General features: G+C 41.1%; 1 protein-coding gene across 1 annotated transcript in view; it reads right to left on the reverse strand.

The window, feature by feature from the left end:
• Positions 1-4,364: 4,364 nt before the first annotated feature.
• The window catches only part of CDK1 (cyclin dependent kinase 1), a 32,803-nt gene continuing 23,628 nt past the window's right edge, over positions 4,365-13,539 (reverse strand). Inside the window, exon 9 of the mRNA XM_053692251.1 lies at positions 4,365-4,722. Coding sequence (XP_053548226.1) covers positions 4,609-4,722 — 114 coding nt within the window. The 3' untranslated portion in view covers positions 4,365-4,608. The remainder of the gene's footprint in view (positions 4,723-13,539) is intronic.

Below are 13,539 nucleotides of genomic sequence, written 5' to 3' on the forward strand. Positions count from 1 at the left end.
CCTAAGTACAACAGAAAAGTTGTCCAAATATGAATTATACTGATTAACCTTTTAAACTGGGGATAAAAAAACTAATATGAAAAGTTGTTATTCTAAAAATCTTCATCTACTTGCATATTAAAGTTATACCAGCAAGAATTAGTCTTTATGTAGAAAACTTGGTTTTAAATCAAGCCTTACTGACTAGTGATTTAAATCGTGAATTAAATCAGTTTGATTTAAATCAAATCCACCCTGCCAGGGAGGAAAGGTTTCTTACACAATGTAAGAACGCCTCTCTTTATCTGGTTTGCAGATAATCTTGAAAAAAGAAATCTTCGAGGAGGAAAATTTTGAACTCCAGTTTGTATCCCTAGGACACTATTTCTATAGCCCAGGGATCCTGAACATCTCAAACCCAAATCTGAGCAAAGACAGAATTCTGCCCCCTACAATATCCTGTCCCGGATCGGAGGCATGTCCTTCAAGCTGTGTCCAATTCAACAGCAGGATAAGTGAATTCCAAAAGATATAACTCAACAAATCAGATCCCATCAAGGTCTTCCCCTTGCAAGGAATCGCTAAAAGCTTAAACTTAGAGCATACATCCGTAGAACAGACTAACCATAAGACTGAGCTGGAACAGAAAACCCTGAAACCTATGCTCCCAGAAAGATAATTTGAAGGGAAAATTTTGAAATAAAAAGTAGCCAACTCAAAGGCTATCATCCTAGCCTGGGTCCTTATCCAGGGAAGATTCTGACTCCCATAGTAGGAGAAGGCTCAGAAAAGACAATCTGTTTTTTTTTAATTTACACAAAACGTTACTGTCTTTTTAAAGATTAAAAAGTAACTCATTTTTGTGTTTTCTTGTTCCATCCTGAGACACAAAGGATGGATTAAGCAAACAGGAAATTCCTTTAATAAAGATTAACAGATAAAACTGTTACGGTCTCTTTAAATTTAAAAAGGAATTCCTTTTTTGGGAGTTCTAGTTCCATCCTACAACACAAAGGATGGATTAAACATTGAAAGTAATTCAATTAAGATTAACAGATAAAAATGTTAGTCCCTTTTAAACAGTAACCTTTTTATCCTTGCGAGCATAAAAGTGCTTAGACTAGCACACAGAGGAACAACTACTGAAAAAAAACTGTTAACTTGTTGAAGTTTCCAATGCTCATGCATCCCTAAAACGTCATGTACCTCTTAAGACATGACAGATTGTAAACAGATCCGGAGCGCGGCTGTAGCGCTATCCGGACCCACCTGGGATATTGCTTAGCTAGAAATTAATAAGAACACTTGCTGAGGTTCCTTCTTAGAAACCGCTCTAACTCTGAACAGAAGAACAAGTGCAGGCTAAGTCCAAAACATAGCTCCGCCCTACGTGGGCATGATATTCACATCCCCAAGCTTGCAGCATAGCAAAAAGACTAATAAGGACACTAGCTGATAGAAATATGCGCTGCTGAAAAGGAAAACGGCGCCAAAACTAAACCCCGCCCTTCGTGGGCGTAATATACATGCTCTCCCGGTCGCCATTATTATATTAGAAATAGGCCAGCGGGAGATGTCACCGAAACCCTCTCTGAACCTGGGGGCAAACTGCAATACCGGTGAAAGGTAGAAAACGTGCACAACACAAACGGCTCATACAAATGAACTGACCTAGCCCATAAAAATATGTTAAGTGGTTTAGCCCTCATGGTGTCCACTCAGTTAAAGTGCCCCCCAAAGCCACTATCCTCAGCCCCAGTGCCTGCAATAAATATGCTGTCAGAAATCCTCCTCAAATAGTATATAGGAGATATACGTCCCAGTAAAGTGCTATACTTCCTGTCTTCTGTGTGCTATAGACCCAGAATAAAAAGATAGCACTTACCTTTATATTCTTCCAACAGCAGGGCAGCAGGTTTAGGAGGTCCTCTCCCTCCCATAGCCCTGTGGAAAATGATAAAGCCTGAGTTAAGAATTGCCTAGGATCTCAGGAAAAGGGCAGCATAAATCTATGGGAGGCTCAGTGAGAATTATGTCCCACTAGTTCCCATTGCTCTAAAGCCACCAATAGCTCTACTGTAGAGACTGATATGGACTACGGCTACACACTAGAACAAAGCAGCACACTCTGGCACTACTTTAAAAATAATAAACTCTTGATTGAAGAATCTAATCTAACACCTCACTTTACCTCTTCCTATCACTAACGTAGGCAAAGAGAATGACTTGAGTGGGAAGGAAGGGAGGAGCTATATAACATCTCTGCTGCTATTTGCCTCCTCCTGCTGACCAGGAGGCATCATTCCACAAGGATGAAATCCGTGGACTCATTGTGTCTTTAAAAAGGAAAAGAAATAAGCAAATGCCCAAACATGTTAACCGAAAAAAGTAAGTGGCTAAACAAAACCAGGTCCAGCCTGTCACACAGTCCCCCTAGAGCTCGGAACTGGGATTCTAATAAGAGAACAAAACAAAATGTAAAGACAATAAGGAATAGGAACCAAATCCTCTCCACTTGTCTATTCAAGATCGTTATCAGATTTAGAGGACTGAGATTCAACTGACGCATTAGTACTGGGAACCTCTAACATCGCCAAAACCTCTCAGAAGCAAACGTAGGTGTGCCAATCTAAATGCTATGCTCTCTGTAGTCGGAGGATTCAAGTCCTTAGACTCAGACCCTGGAGGTTCTCTCTCTGAAGCCTCAGAGGAAACCGCATTCCTAGAGGAATGATCGGACACAATCGTCATTTTACATGACGGCCCTTGGTCAGGAGAACCTGGATTGACCCTTCGCTTGCACACAGCAGGAAGAGGTAGCAGCCAACGCCGTAAACAGCCATGTGGAACTGCGTTATAACCTCTGGTGGAAACAACCCCCTCACAGGCGAAGGGGTAGTGGAACTCGGGAAAACTGCATATGTAGGAACAGAAGAATCTAGGGAACACGCCTCACTGGATCCAGAATCCTCAGAAGCAGATGGCTCAGCGTTCTGACAACCCAACATTGGTTGATGAGAACACCCTATAGCAGCATACGGAACATAAGAGGGCTGGGTTACCCATGCCTCCTCACAATATACACAGGTATCAAATTCTGTTTCGGAGGGATAACCATCTAACATATCAGAATTCTCCATAACTTGTTAAGGAGTTAGCAAAGAGAAAAACTACTGGCACCTTAAACCCCCAATGGCTGGGACCATCACCACCACCTATGACAGACAAGTAGAGAAGACGCTCCCCTCCACAGACACCCAGTCAGAAATAAACTTGACCACTCCCGGTCACATGCTGCTCATGCAGGACCGCCCCTACTAAGAAAAAGGGGCGCCAGCTTAATTAAAAAACTGCACCTCTCAAAAAGAAAAAGAAGCCTGTACGTTCCGTAACAGCCAAAGAGCCCAAACGTTCTTACACATAAGCAGTAAAAATAATAAGATTAAAAAATCCCCACTGTTCAGTAACCTCCCTCAGGAGATATTAACCCTTGATTCCATAAAGATAAAGGAGTCCCACAGACACTGTCTTCAATCGTTAACATGTGAATAAAATGAAACGATCTTACCCGATTCTAAACCGTGGAACAGCAACACGGTCCTTCAAGTTTGACAGATTGTAGCAGTGCCTGTGACATGGACTTGAGCGAAGACAAGCAGGCTGCGAAACTCGTCAACGTTGATTGCTTAGGGAGTTGTTAATGAGTCTGGATGGCTTTGCAGAAAGTCTCCCTGCATCTCCAGACTATCAATGCTCTCACTGAAAGGCTGACAAGACTACTTCAAACTCCAGTCCCATACCCAAGGGTACTATACTACCCCCCCATAAGAGACTACTCTTAATGTCTAACCATCTGGCAGCAGTGTTTGCAGTAATACATAGCTAGAAACTGCTAGACATGTGCATGCTCCTGCGCGTCTATTAGCCTATATAGACTTACTCTTAAAAGTATATAAAGAGATTAAATTAATTTAATAGAAGACTAAACTAAAGATGGTTTAAAAATCACATGCTGTATCTGAATCATGAAAGTTTAATATAGACTTTACGGTTAAAAGGACATTGAATACATTTTATAAGCATATAGGTTATTCCCCGCCTCCTTCTAGGAATGGGTGTCACCATGTTAAAATCTTTCACCACATTCCAGTGCCAACATGTTTGCACATGTGCCGCAAATCCTGCAGTGTAACCTAGGTTCCATGATGGCAGCCCCCATGCTTAGGGGTGCATAAAATGTGGTGTCCTTTTAATTGTAAATGTCATGTCAATACAGTTTAGGTAGATTTGAAGATACCAGTTAAAAAAAAAAAAAAAAAAAGTAGAAAAACTTAAATGATCAAATCTCATTGCCCCAGAAAAAACAAAAAACAATGTTGCCACGATTAGATTATATAAAGCTTTATTGCAAATGAAAAGTATAGACAATTTTCACTTCATTTGTACACTGCACTATTATAATATTTACAATTTTTTTTCAAGAAATGGTGCTTACATTTAAGTACTGTAACTCAAGTTTCGTAGCAGACACAAAAAACAAATATATAGACATAATGGACAAACATAAAAAATAAAGTGGTGATGCACATCTGTTTCTATACAAATGTCAGGAAGAGTCAAGAGTTGAAATTAGTTTCGGATTTGATTGGCAGGAAGGCTCGACTTATCCAAGTCATCAAAGTAAGGGTGAAGCAAGGCTTGCCTGGCAGAAATCCTCTTAGCTGGATCATAGATTAGCATTTTCTGTTAAAAAAAAAAAAAAAGTTAAGACAAATTTCTATGATCTAAACAAATAGCATTACTGGTTAATTTTGGGAATTAATGAAACCCTAATTTTCCACTCTAAAATTTGTAAAATTGAATTACCTTCTGTAAAAAAAGGGACAGAAAACCCCAAACTTTTCTTTCACGATTTTGATAGAACACACAATTTTAAATACATTTCCAATTTACTTCTATTATCAAATTTGCTTAATCTTGTTATTTGCTGAAGGAACAGCACTGCACTGCTGGCAGCAAGCTTAAAGGGCCACTAAACCCAAAATCTTTCTTTCATGATTCAGATAGAGAATAGAAATTTAAACAACTTTACAATTTACTTCTATTATTTATTTTGCTTCATTTTTTAGATATCCTTAGTTAAAAAAAAGCAATGCACATGGTGAGCCAATCACACAAGGCTTCTATGTGCAGCAACCAATCAGCTGCTGCTGAGCATATCTAGATATGCTTTTCAGCAAAGAATGTCAAGCGAATAAAACAAATTAGATAATATAAGTAAATTAGAAAGATGTTTAAAATTTCTTTATCTTTCTAAATCATGAAAGAAAAAAATGTGGGTATCATGTCCCTTTAACACATCTAAATAGCAAATCACAGAAGACAAATGTGTACAGGCAGTGCACCAATCAGCAGCTAGCTCCCATTAGTCTATGATGTGCGTATTATTCAACAAGAGATACTTAGAGAACAAAGCGCATTTGAAAATAAAATGTAAATTTAAAATAGTCTTAGAATGACATGCTCTATCTGAATCATGTAAACTTAATTTTGACTTTCCTATCCCTTGAATGATTCTTTAAGTTACTCAAAATGATGTATTAAAAACATTCCAAAACCTCCATTATAAATTAGAGAAGTCCTATCAGAGGTCTACACCAAGGTAGTAAAACTGCACCCTTGTCACGCCGTTGACCTAAATAGCTGTACAGATCACTGACTAGCTTGAAGTCGTAGTTCATACCTGCACATGCATTACGTGCTATGTGTTACTTTCAACACTCGCTGAACTGTGCTGCTGGTACGCTCTGAATAGCTGCAGTATCCACATGTGTTTAGGTTGGCTGCATATTCATCGAGTGAAAAGTATGTTCTCAGTGAAGCTTTTGGTGGCTTGAATGACATTTAGCACTCTCTCTATAAAGATGTATTATATCTTGTTATAACACATACTACATGTTTTCTAAGACCAACACAGATTTACTATTATGTTTTTAAAAATTGTCACTATTTAGATAGGATACAAATTTAAAGGCAACTTTCCAATTTATTTATGTTATTTTGCTTCAGTCTGATATCCTTTATTAAAGGAAAAGCAATGCACTACTGGGAGCTAGCTGAATACATTGGTAGCCAGTCAGCAGCTAGCTCCCAGCTCCTGAGCCTACCTGGGATACAAAAAGGGTACCAAGAGTGAAGCAAATTAGGAAGTGGTTTATAAATTAGATGCACTATCTGAATTATGAAAATAATTTTGTGATTTCCTCTCTTTAAGGGCTATCACAACTGTTAATGGAGGACATGTGATTGCGATAAAAGTTTGTACACGTAGAACCCCCCCTACCATTGCTAAAGTTTAAAGAATCTGTCAATGCTAATTTCAGAGATCAAAGCATCCAACCTATTACTTGTGTTAAAAGGGGACAACACTCTAGGAGATAAGAAAATGTATGCTTACCTGATAAATTTCTTTTTGACACGATGAGTCCACGAATCATCTTAATTACTAATGGGATATTCACCTCCTGGTCAGCAGGATGCTGCAAAGAGCACCACAGCAGAGCTGTTAAATAGCTCCTCCCTTCCCTCCCAGTCCAGTCATTCAACCGAAGTTAAGGAAAGAAAGGAAAAGCCAAGGTGCAGAGGTGTCTGAAGTTTATATTAACCAACAACCTGTCTTATAAGAACAGGGTGTGCCGTGGACTCATTGTGTCAAAAAATAAATAAATGTATCAGGTAAGCATACATTCTTTTTTAAGACACAATGAGTCCACGGATCATCTTAATTACTAATGGGATCCAATACCCAAGCTAGAGTACACAGATGATACGGGAGTGACAAGACAGGGAACCTAAACGGAAGGCACCACTGTTTGAAGAACCTCTCTCCCAAAAACGGCCTCAGCCGAGGGAAAGGTGTCAAATTTATAGAATTTTGAAAAAGTGTGCAGAGAGGACCAAGCTGTAGCCTTGCAAATCTGTTCAACAGAAGCTTCATTTTTGAATGTCCATGAGGAAGCAACAGCCCTCGTGGAATGAGCCGTAACCTTCCAGCAGTCTCATATGCAAAACGTATGATACTCTTCAACCAAAAAGCCGTAGCTTTGTCCTTTTCCTGAGAAAATCACAAAGACTGACGAAAGTCCTTAGTCGCCTGCAGGTAAAACTTTAAAGCACGGACCACATGCAAATTGTGCAAAAGTCGTTCCTTCTGAGAGAAAGGATTAGGACACAGAGGAACAACAATCTCCTGATTAATGTTCCGATCAGAAACAACCTTAGGAAGAAATCCTAGTTTTGTACGTAAAACCACCTTATCTGAATGGAAAATAAGATAAGGAGACTCATACTGCAATGCAGAGCTCTGATACTCTACAAGCAGAAGAAATAGCATCAAGAGATAAAAAACTATCCAAGATATTTAAACTTAATATCTAAGGAATGCAAAGGCTCAAACGGAGCCCCTTGAACTTTGAGAACTAAATTAAGACTCCATGGAGGAGTAACTGGTTTGAAGACAGGCCTGATCCTGACAAAGATTGTACATCTGGGACATCCGCCAGATGTTTGTGTAACAAAATAGATAAGGCTGGTTGCATCATATATACGCCACTCAAGATGGAGGCAGACTACGAGACCATACAAGAACTTATGCTTGATTTTGAGCTACGGATGTGTAGCAGATTTGACCACCTCCTGCCGTTAATGGAGAGCGCACATTTGCAGGTTGATGCTTCTACACCAGCAACGCCAAAGGCGACGGAACAGGCAGCTCAGAGGGGTGGCTTACGAGTTGCCCTCAAGAGACTGAGGCCTGTATTGGTTCCGGAATGGAGAGATGAGGTCAGCTTGCTGGGGGCAGTTGATGGCGGCATCCGTGATCGCAGGGAGAGCTCTGCAGCGGCGACGATGGGACAGACGGGCGCTGTGCCTGAGAGCCGAATTGAAGAAGTCCTTTTGTGTCCCACCCGCTCTATACGTGTTTCGCATACTCGAGCACGGATTAACCGCGCATGCGCATCATTTATGGAATGTAGGTAATCTGAGCGAAACAAATGTTGCCGTCTGAGTTCCTCGGCAGCTCCTTCAATGACTACAATCCAAATGTTATAATGCACATGCGCGAAACGAGGACGCGCGCGCTTGAAAATTGAGGAGGAGAAATTGCAACGCATGCGCATTGAAGCCGCAATGTTTATGACGAAATTTGACGGCCGCCTAACGGCCAGAAAATCAATTGGATCTCTGAAGCACGTGATGGTTATTTAGAAAAAAAGAAAAATGTACGGGTTGTTTTTCGGAAAGCCGATTAGATCAGATAAACATTAGATATCACAGGTAATATATGTTTTATAACAAATTGATGAATGAAACTTATATTTATTTGCCATCATATCTCTAATTATTTGTTATAAGGCATTTGACTTTACCTTCACTTTAATACACCCTTATGGCAGAGTTTAGTAGCCTCTGCCCTGTCCGTAGAGCCTTTGCCAAAGATTGTACTGATAAGTGTAAAAATGGCTCTCCGGATCCTAACAATGATAGTTTTATTATGACTTTCCTCACGTGTTTTACTGTCTACAGCTGCTTCATCTCATATTTTGGCTATAAATTTTAACCTACACGTATGTCTACTGTGGTTTTACAATTGATGTTGAGATGTTTGAGGTTTAAAGAGATTTAGATGCGGCAACTATACAAGCTTCCCAAACACATTAGAGAGTCATCCCCTGGGGTAAGACCTGACTAGTGCAGACGATAAAGCGGTCTCTGTGGGATAATAATTTAAGATTGCTAGTCAACTTGACCTATCTATAAACGTGAAGTAGAGGAAAGCCCGTAGGGGATGTGGTAGTTCCCTTGCTAACAAGCTCTAACCAAGCTTACCAAGATTTTTTAACCCTCAAACAATAACAGGCAGTTGAATTAACGATTACCCACTGGGCTGATAGGTTCATTTACCCGCCCTTAGGCGACTCCTGACTAGCATTTCTGACTGCTCTCTATCTCTTCTTAGAATATAAACCTCAGCACTGGTAACCTGTATGATAGTATTATCATTGCTTTGCGTTTCAAAGTTTGCAACCTGTATATCCCTACAACTTTGATATAGATACTAGCTCATGCATGTGTTTATTGTATAAGATTGATCAATTAATAGGATGCTTAAAAAGGTAGAGGGTCCATGGAAATTATTATAAAATGTTTTTTACGCTTTCCACAAGAATAGGATCCTGATGGGGCGAATGATAACAAATAGAGGCCCTGTCTAGCCTTAACTATAAACTGGTTACATATGACTACCTATTGGTGACATTCTCTCCTTTAACATGACGCAGCTAGACCCCTCTGCGATTAGTCGTATCCCTTTACCTACTAATTTTCAGGTTTAATGGTGAAGCAGTGTCTGCAGCTTTGTTTCTCTGTTATAACGATATATAAACTAATATTGCTATGTTTAAGTTCAACACCTCCTTCAATTTATTAGTAGCTTCCCGGACCTACTCATGGTCCTAGTTGACATTTGAAGGAGCTTATAGAGTGTAGGCATTATCTGGGCCTGCAGTACCCAAAAAACCCTCAGAATAGTAACTGAATCTATTGGGGTCCAAAAGTGGCCTCAGCTGCCTTTGAGGGGAAAAGAGGGTGTTTTTAGGTTTGCTCCCCAATCCCTGTTCATTTGAACCATGACCCAACTTGGGAACTCTATGTAACTGATGTGATATGTGTTCTATCCCTGAAAATGTTCTTATGTTTACTTGTCTACAATATTTCATTATGCATTTACTGTATGCCAAGAGTTCGATCGAGCAAACTTGATTTGAAATTTTTTCACTCAAAAAAAAAAAAAAAGATAAGGCTGAGATTTGACCTTTTAGGGAACTAGCCGATAAACCCTCCTCCAAACCTTCTTGGAGAAAGGACAAAATTCAAGGAATCCTAACTACTCCATGAGTAGCCCTTTGATTCACACCAAATCTTATGTTAAATCTTTCTAGTCACAGGCTTACGAGCCTGAATCATGATCTCTACGACAGTCAGAAAACCCCCGCTTGGATAAAATTAAAAGGACACTGAAACCAATTTTTTTCTCTTTTGTGATTCAGATAGAAAGTTGCTTAAAATTGCATGCTCTAATTTACTCCTATTATCAATTTCTTCGTTCTCTTGCTATCTTTATTTGAAAAAGGCATCTAAGCTTTTTTTTGGTTCAGTACTCTGGACAGCACTTTTTTATTGGTGGATGAATTTATCCACCAATCAGCAAGGACAACCCAGGTTGTTCACCAAAAATGGGCCGGCATCTAAACTTACATTCTTGCATTTCAAATAAAGATACCAAGAGAATGAAGAAGATTTGATAATAGGAGTAAATTAGAAGGTTACTTAAAATTGCATGCACTATCTGAATCACAAAAGAAAAAAAAAATTGGGTTTAGTGTCCCTTTAAGCGTTCAATCTCCAAGCAGTCAGCTTCAGAGAAACTAGATTTGGGTGAAGGGCCCTTGAATTAGAAGGTCCTTGCTCAACCAGAGTCTCCAAGGAGGCAGAGATGCCATCTCCACCAGATCCGCATACCAAATCCTGCAAGGCCAGTGCTATGAGGATCACCGAAGCCCTCTGATTCAAGCAATTACCCGAGGAAGAGCAAACTGAGGAAATAGGTATGTTAGCCTGAAGTTCCAAGGTAACCGCCATAGCATCTATCAGTTCCACCTGGGGTCCCTGGACCTCGACCCGTATCTCGGAAGCTTGGCATTCTGTTGTGATGCCATGAGATCCAATTCTGGCAGACCCCACTTGAGAATCAGGTTAGAGAACACTTCCGGATGAAGCTCCCACTCTCCCGGATGAAAAAGTCTTCCTGCTCAAGAAATCTGCCTCCCAGTTGTCCACCCCTGGGATGTGGATCGCGGATAGGCAACATGAGTGGGCCTCCGCCCACTGGATTATTTTGGTTACCTCCGTCATCGTTAAGGAACTCATCGTTCCTCCCTGATGATCGATGTAAGCCACTGAAGTTATATTGTCCGACTGGAACCTGATAAACTGGAGCGTGGCTAACTGAGGCCAGCATTGTAGATCGCTCTGTTCCAGAATGTTTATAGGAAGAACAGACTCCAAAATTCGCCGAGCCTTTAGGGAGCCTCAGACTGCTCCCCACCCCAGAAGGCTGGCATCTGTTGTCACAATCACCCAAGATGGTCTGCGAAAGAAGGTTCCTTGGGAGAGATGATCCATAGAAGACAACCACCATTGAAGAGAGTCCCTTGTCCAGAGTTAGAGGAAACAAGTCAGCATAGTCTCCATTCCATTGTCTGAGCATGCTTAACTGCAGGGGTCTGAGGTGGAACCGAGCAAACGGGATGATGTCCATTGCCGCTACCATCAGCCCGATTACCTCCAAACACTGGGCCACTGACGGCCAGGGAGTAGACTGCAGGACTAGGCAAGTATCGATAATCTTTGATTTCCTGACTTCTGTCAAAAAAAAAATCTTCATAGACAGGGAGTCTATTATTGTTCCCAAGAATGTGACCCTTGTGTCTGGAACCAAGGAAATCTTTTCCAACTTCATCTTCCACCCATGAGCTCTCAGGAAATATAACACTATGTTGTGGCATCTTGCTTGCTGAAAAGATGGCGCCTGGACTAGAATATCGCCCAGATAAGGCACCACTCCAACGCCCAGAGCCAGAAGGACCGCCAACAGAGACACCAGAACTTGTGAAAATTCTGGGGAGCAGTGACCAGTCCGAAAGGAAGAGCCACAAACTGGAAGTGCTTGTCCTGGAAGGCAAACCTGGAAATCTGAACATGTAGGTACGCATCCTTTAAATCCACCGTTGTGATAAATTGACCCTCCTGGATTAAAGGAAGAATGGAACGAATAGTTTCCATCTTGAAGGACAGAGCCCTTAGAAATTTATTTAGACTCTTGAGGTCTAAAATTGGTCTGAAGGTTCCCTCTTTTTTGGGAACCACAAACAGATTGGAATAAAAACCCTGCCCCTGTTCCAGTACTGGAACAGTAACAATCACTCCCAGGGCAGAGGTCTTACGCAATGTAAGAACGCCTCTATCTTTGTCTGGTTTGCAGATAACCTTGAAAGTAGAAACCTGCCTCTTGGAGGAAAACTTTTGAACTCCAATTTGTATCCCTGGGACACAATCTCTATTGCCCAGGGATCCTGAACCCAAACCTGAGTGAAGAAGCAAAGTCTGCCCCCCATGCTGTCTTGGATTCAATAGCAAGCTTATTGGACTGCTTTGCCCTTGTCCAAGATTGGTTAGGTCTCCATGCCGGTTTAGGATTCTTCCGGCTTAGAGGAGGAAGAGGAAGAATTTCCTTTGAAGTTTCGAAAGGAACAAAAACTACTCTTCCTTTCTGTTTCTCTTATCTTGAGGAAGATGACCCTTACCTCCCGTGATAGAGATAATTTCCATTAAGCCAGGTCCAAACAAGGTCTTACCCTTGTAAGGAATAGACAGAAGCTTAGACTTTGAAGACACATCCGCAGACCAAGGTTTCAACCATAAAGCTCTGCGGGCTAGAACAGAAAAACCTGAAATCTTAGCTCCCAGTTTAATAATTTGAAGGGAAGCATCCGTAATAAAGGCATTGGCAAGCTTCAGAGCCTTTATCCTATCCTGGATCTCTTCCAAGGAAGTTTCAGTCCTGAGAGACAGACCAATAGGCCGCCGCACTAGTGACAGTAGCAATGCACGCAGCTGGCTGCCATTGCAGACCCTGGTGAACATAAAATCTTCTTAAGTAGACCCTCTAACTTCTTATCCATAGGGTCCTTGAAAGCACAACTATCATCTATGGGAATAGTAGTTCTCTTGGCTAAGGTGGAAACGGCCCCTTCCACCTTAGGAACTGTTCACCAAGCCTCCTTAAGAGAGTCAGCTATGGGAAACATCTTAGGAATGGGAGAGACCAGGCATTCCCTTTTCTCCTATTTTCAAAGTAATCTCCAAAGCTCTTTGGAACTGGAAATACGTCCGAGTAAGAAGGAACCTCAAAGTATCTGTCCAATTTACTAGACTTCTCAGGGATAACCACAACTGTGGTGTCAGTCATCCAAAGTAACCAAAACCTCCCTAAGCAACAGGCAGAGGTGTTCTAGTTTAAATCTCAAAGTTAGAACCTCCGAATCCGTCAGAGGCAAAGCACTTTCTGAATCTGAGATTTCCCCTCAGATACTACAGCAGTACCCTCCTCTTCGTGTCCTTGGGAGGGTACCTCTGAAATTACAACAATTGCATCAGAACTTACTGAATGTCTTGTTTTCCTCTAAGGCTTGCCCTGCAACATGGGAAAAGCAGACAAAGCATCAGAGATAGTAGAAGACATGAGAGCAGCTATGTCTATTAAAGTAACTCCAGTGGGCGCAAGAGCAGAAGTGCAGGGCAATGCTTGTGTGGGTGGTAAAATTTGGGACGCTTGGGGAGAAAGCTGCGGCATACTTTGACCCTCGTCAGACTCTTGGACAGCATCCGCTTTTGAAAAATTTTGCTCAGAAATTTTTTTCCATGTAAGCTAAGGTCCTC

This window comes from Bombina bombina, chromosome 9 (assembly GCF_027579735.1).
Source record: "Bombina bombina isolate aBomBom1 chromosome 9, aBomBom1.pri, whole genome shotgun sequence".
NCBI lineage: Eukaryota > Metazoa > Chordata > Amphibia > Anura > Bombinatoridae > Bombina > Bombina bombina.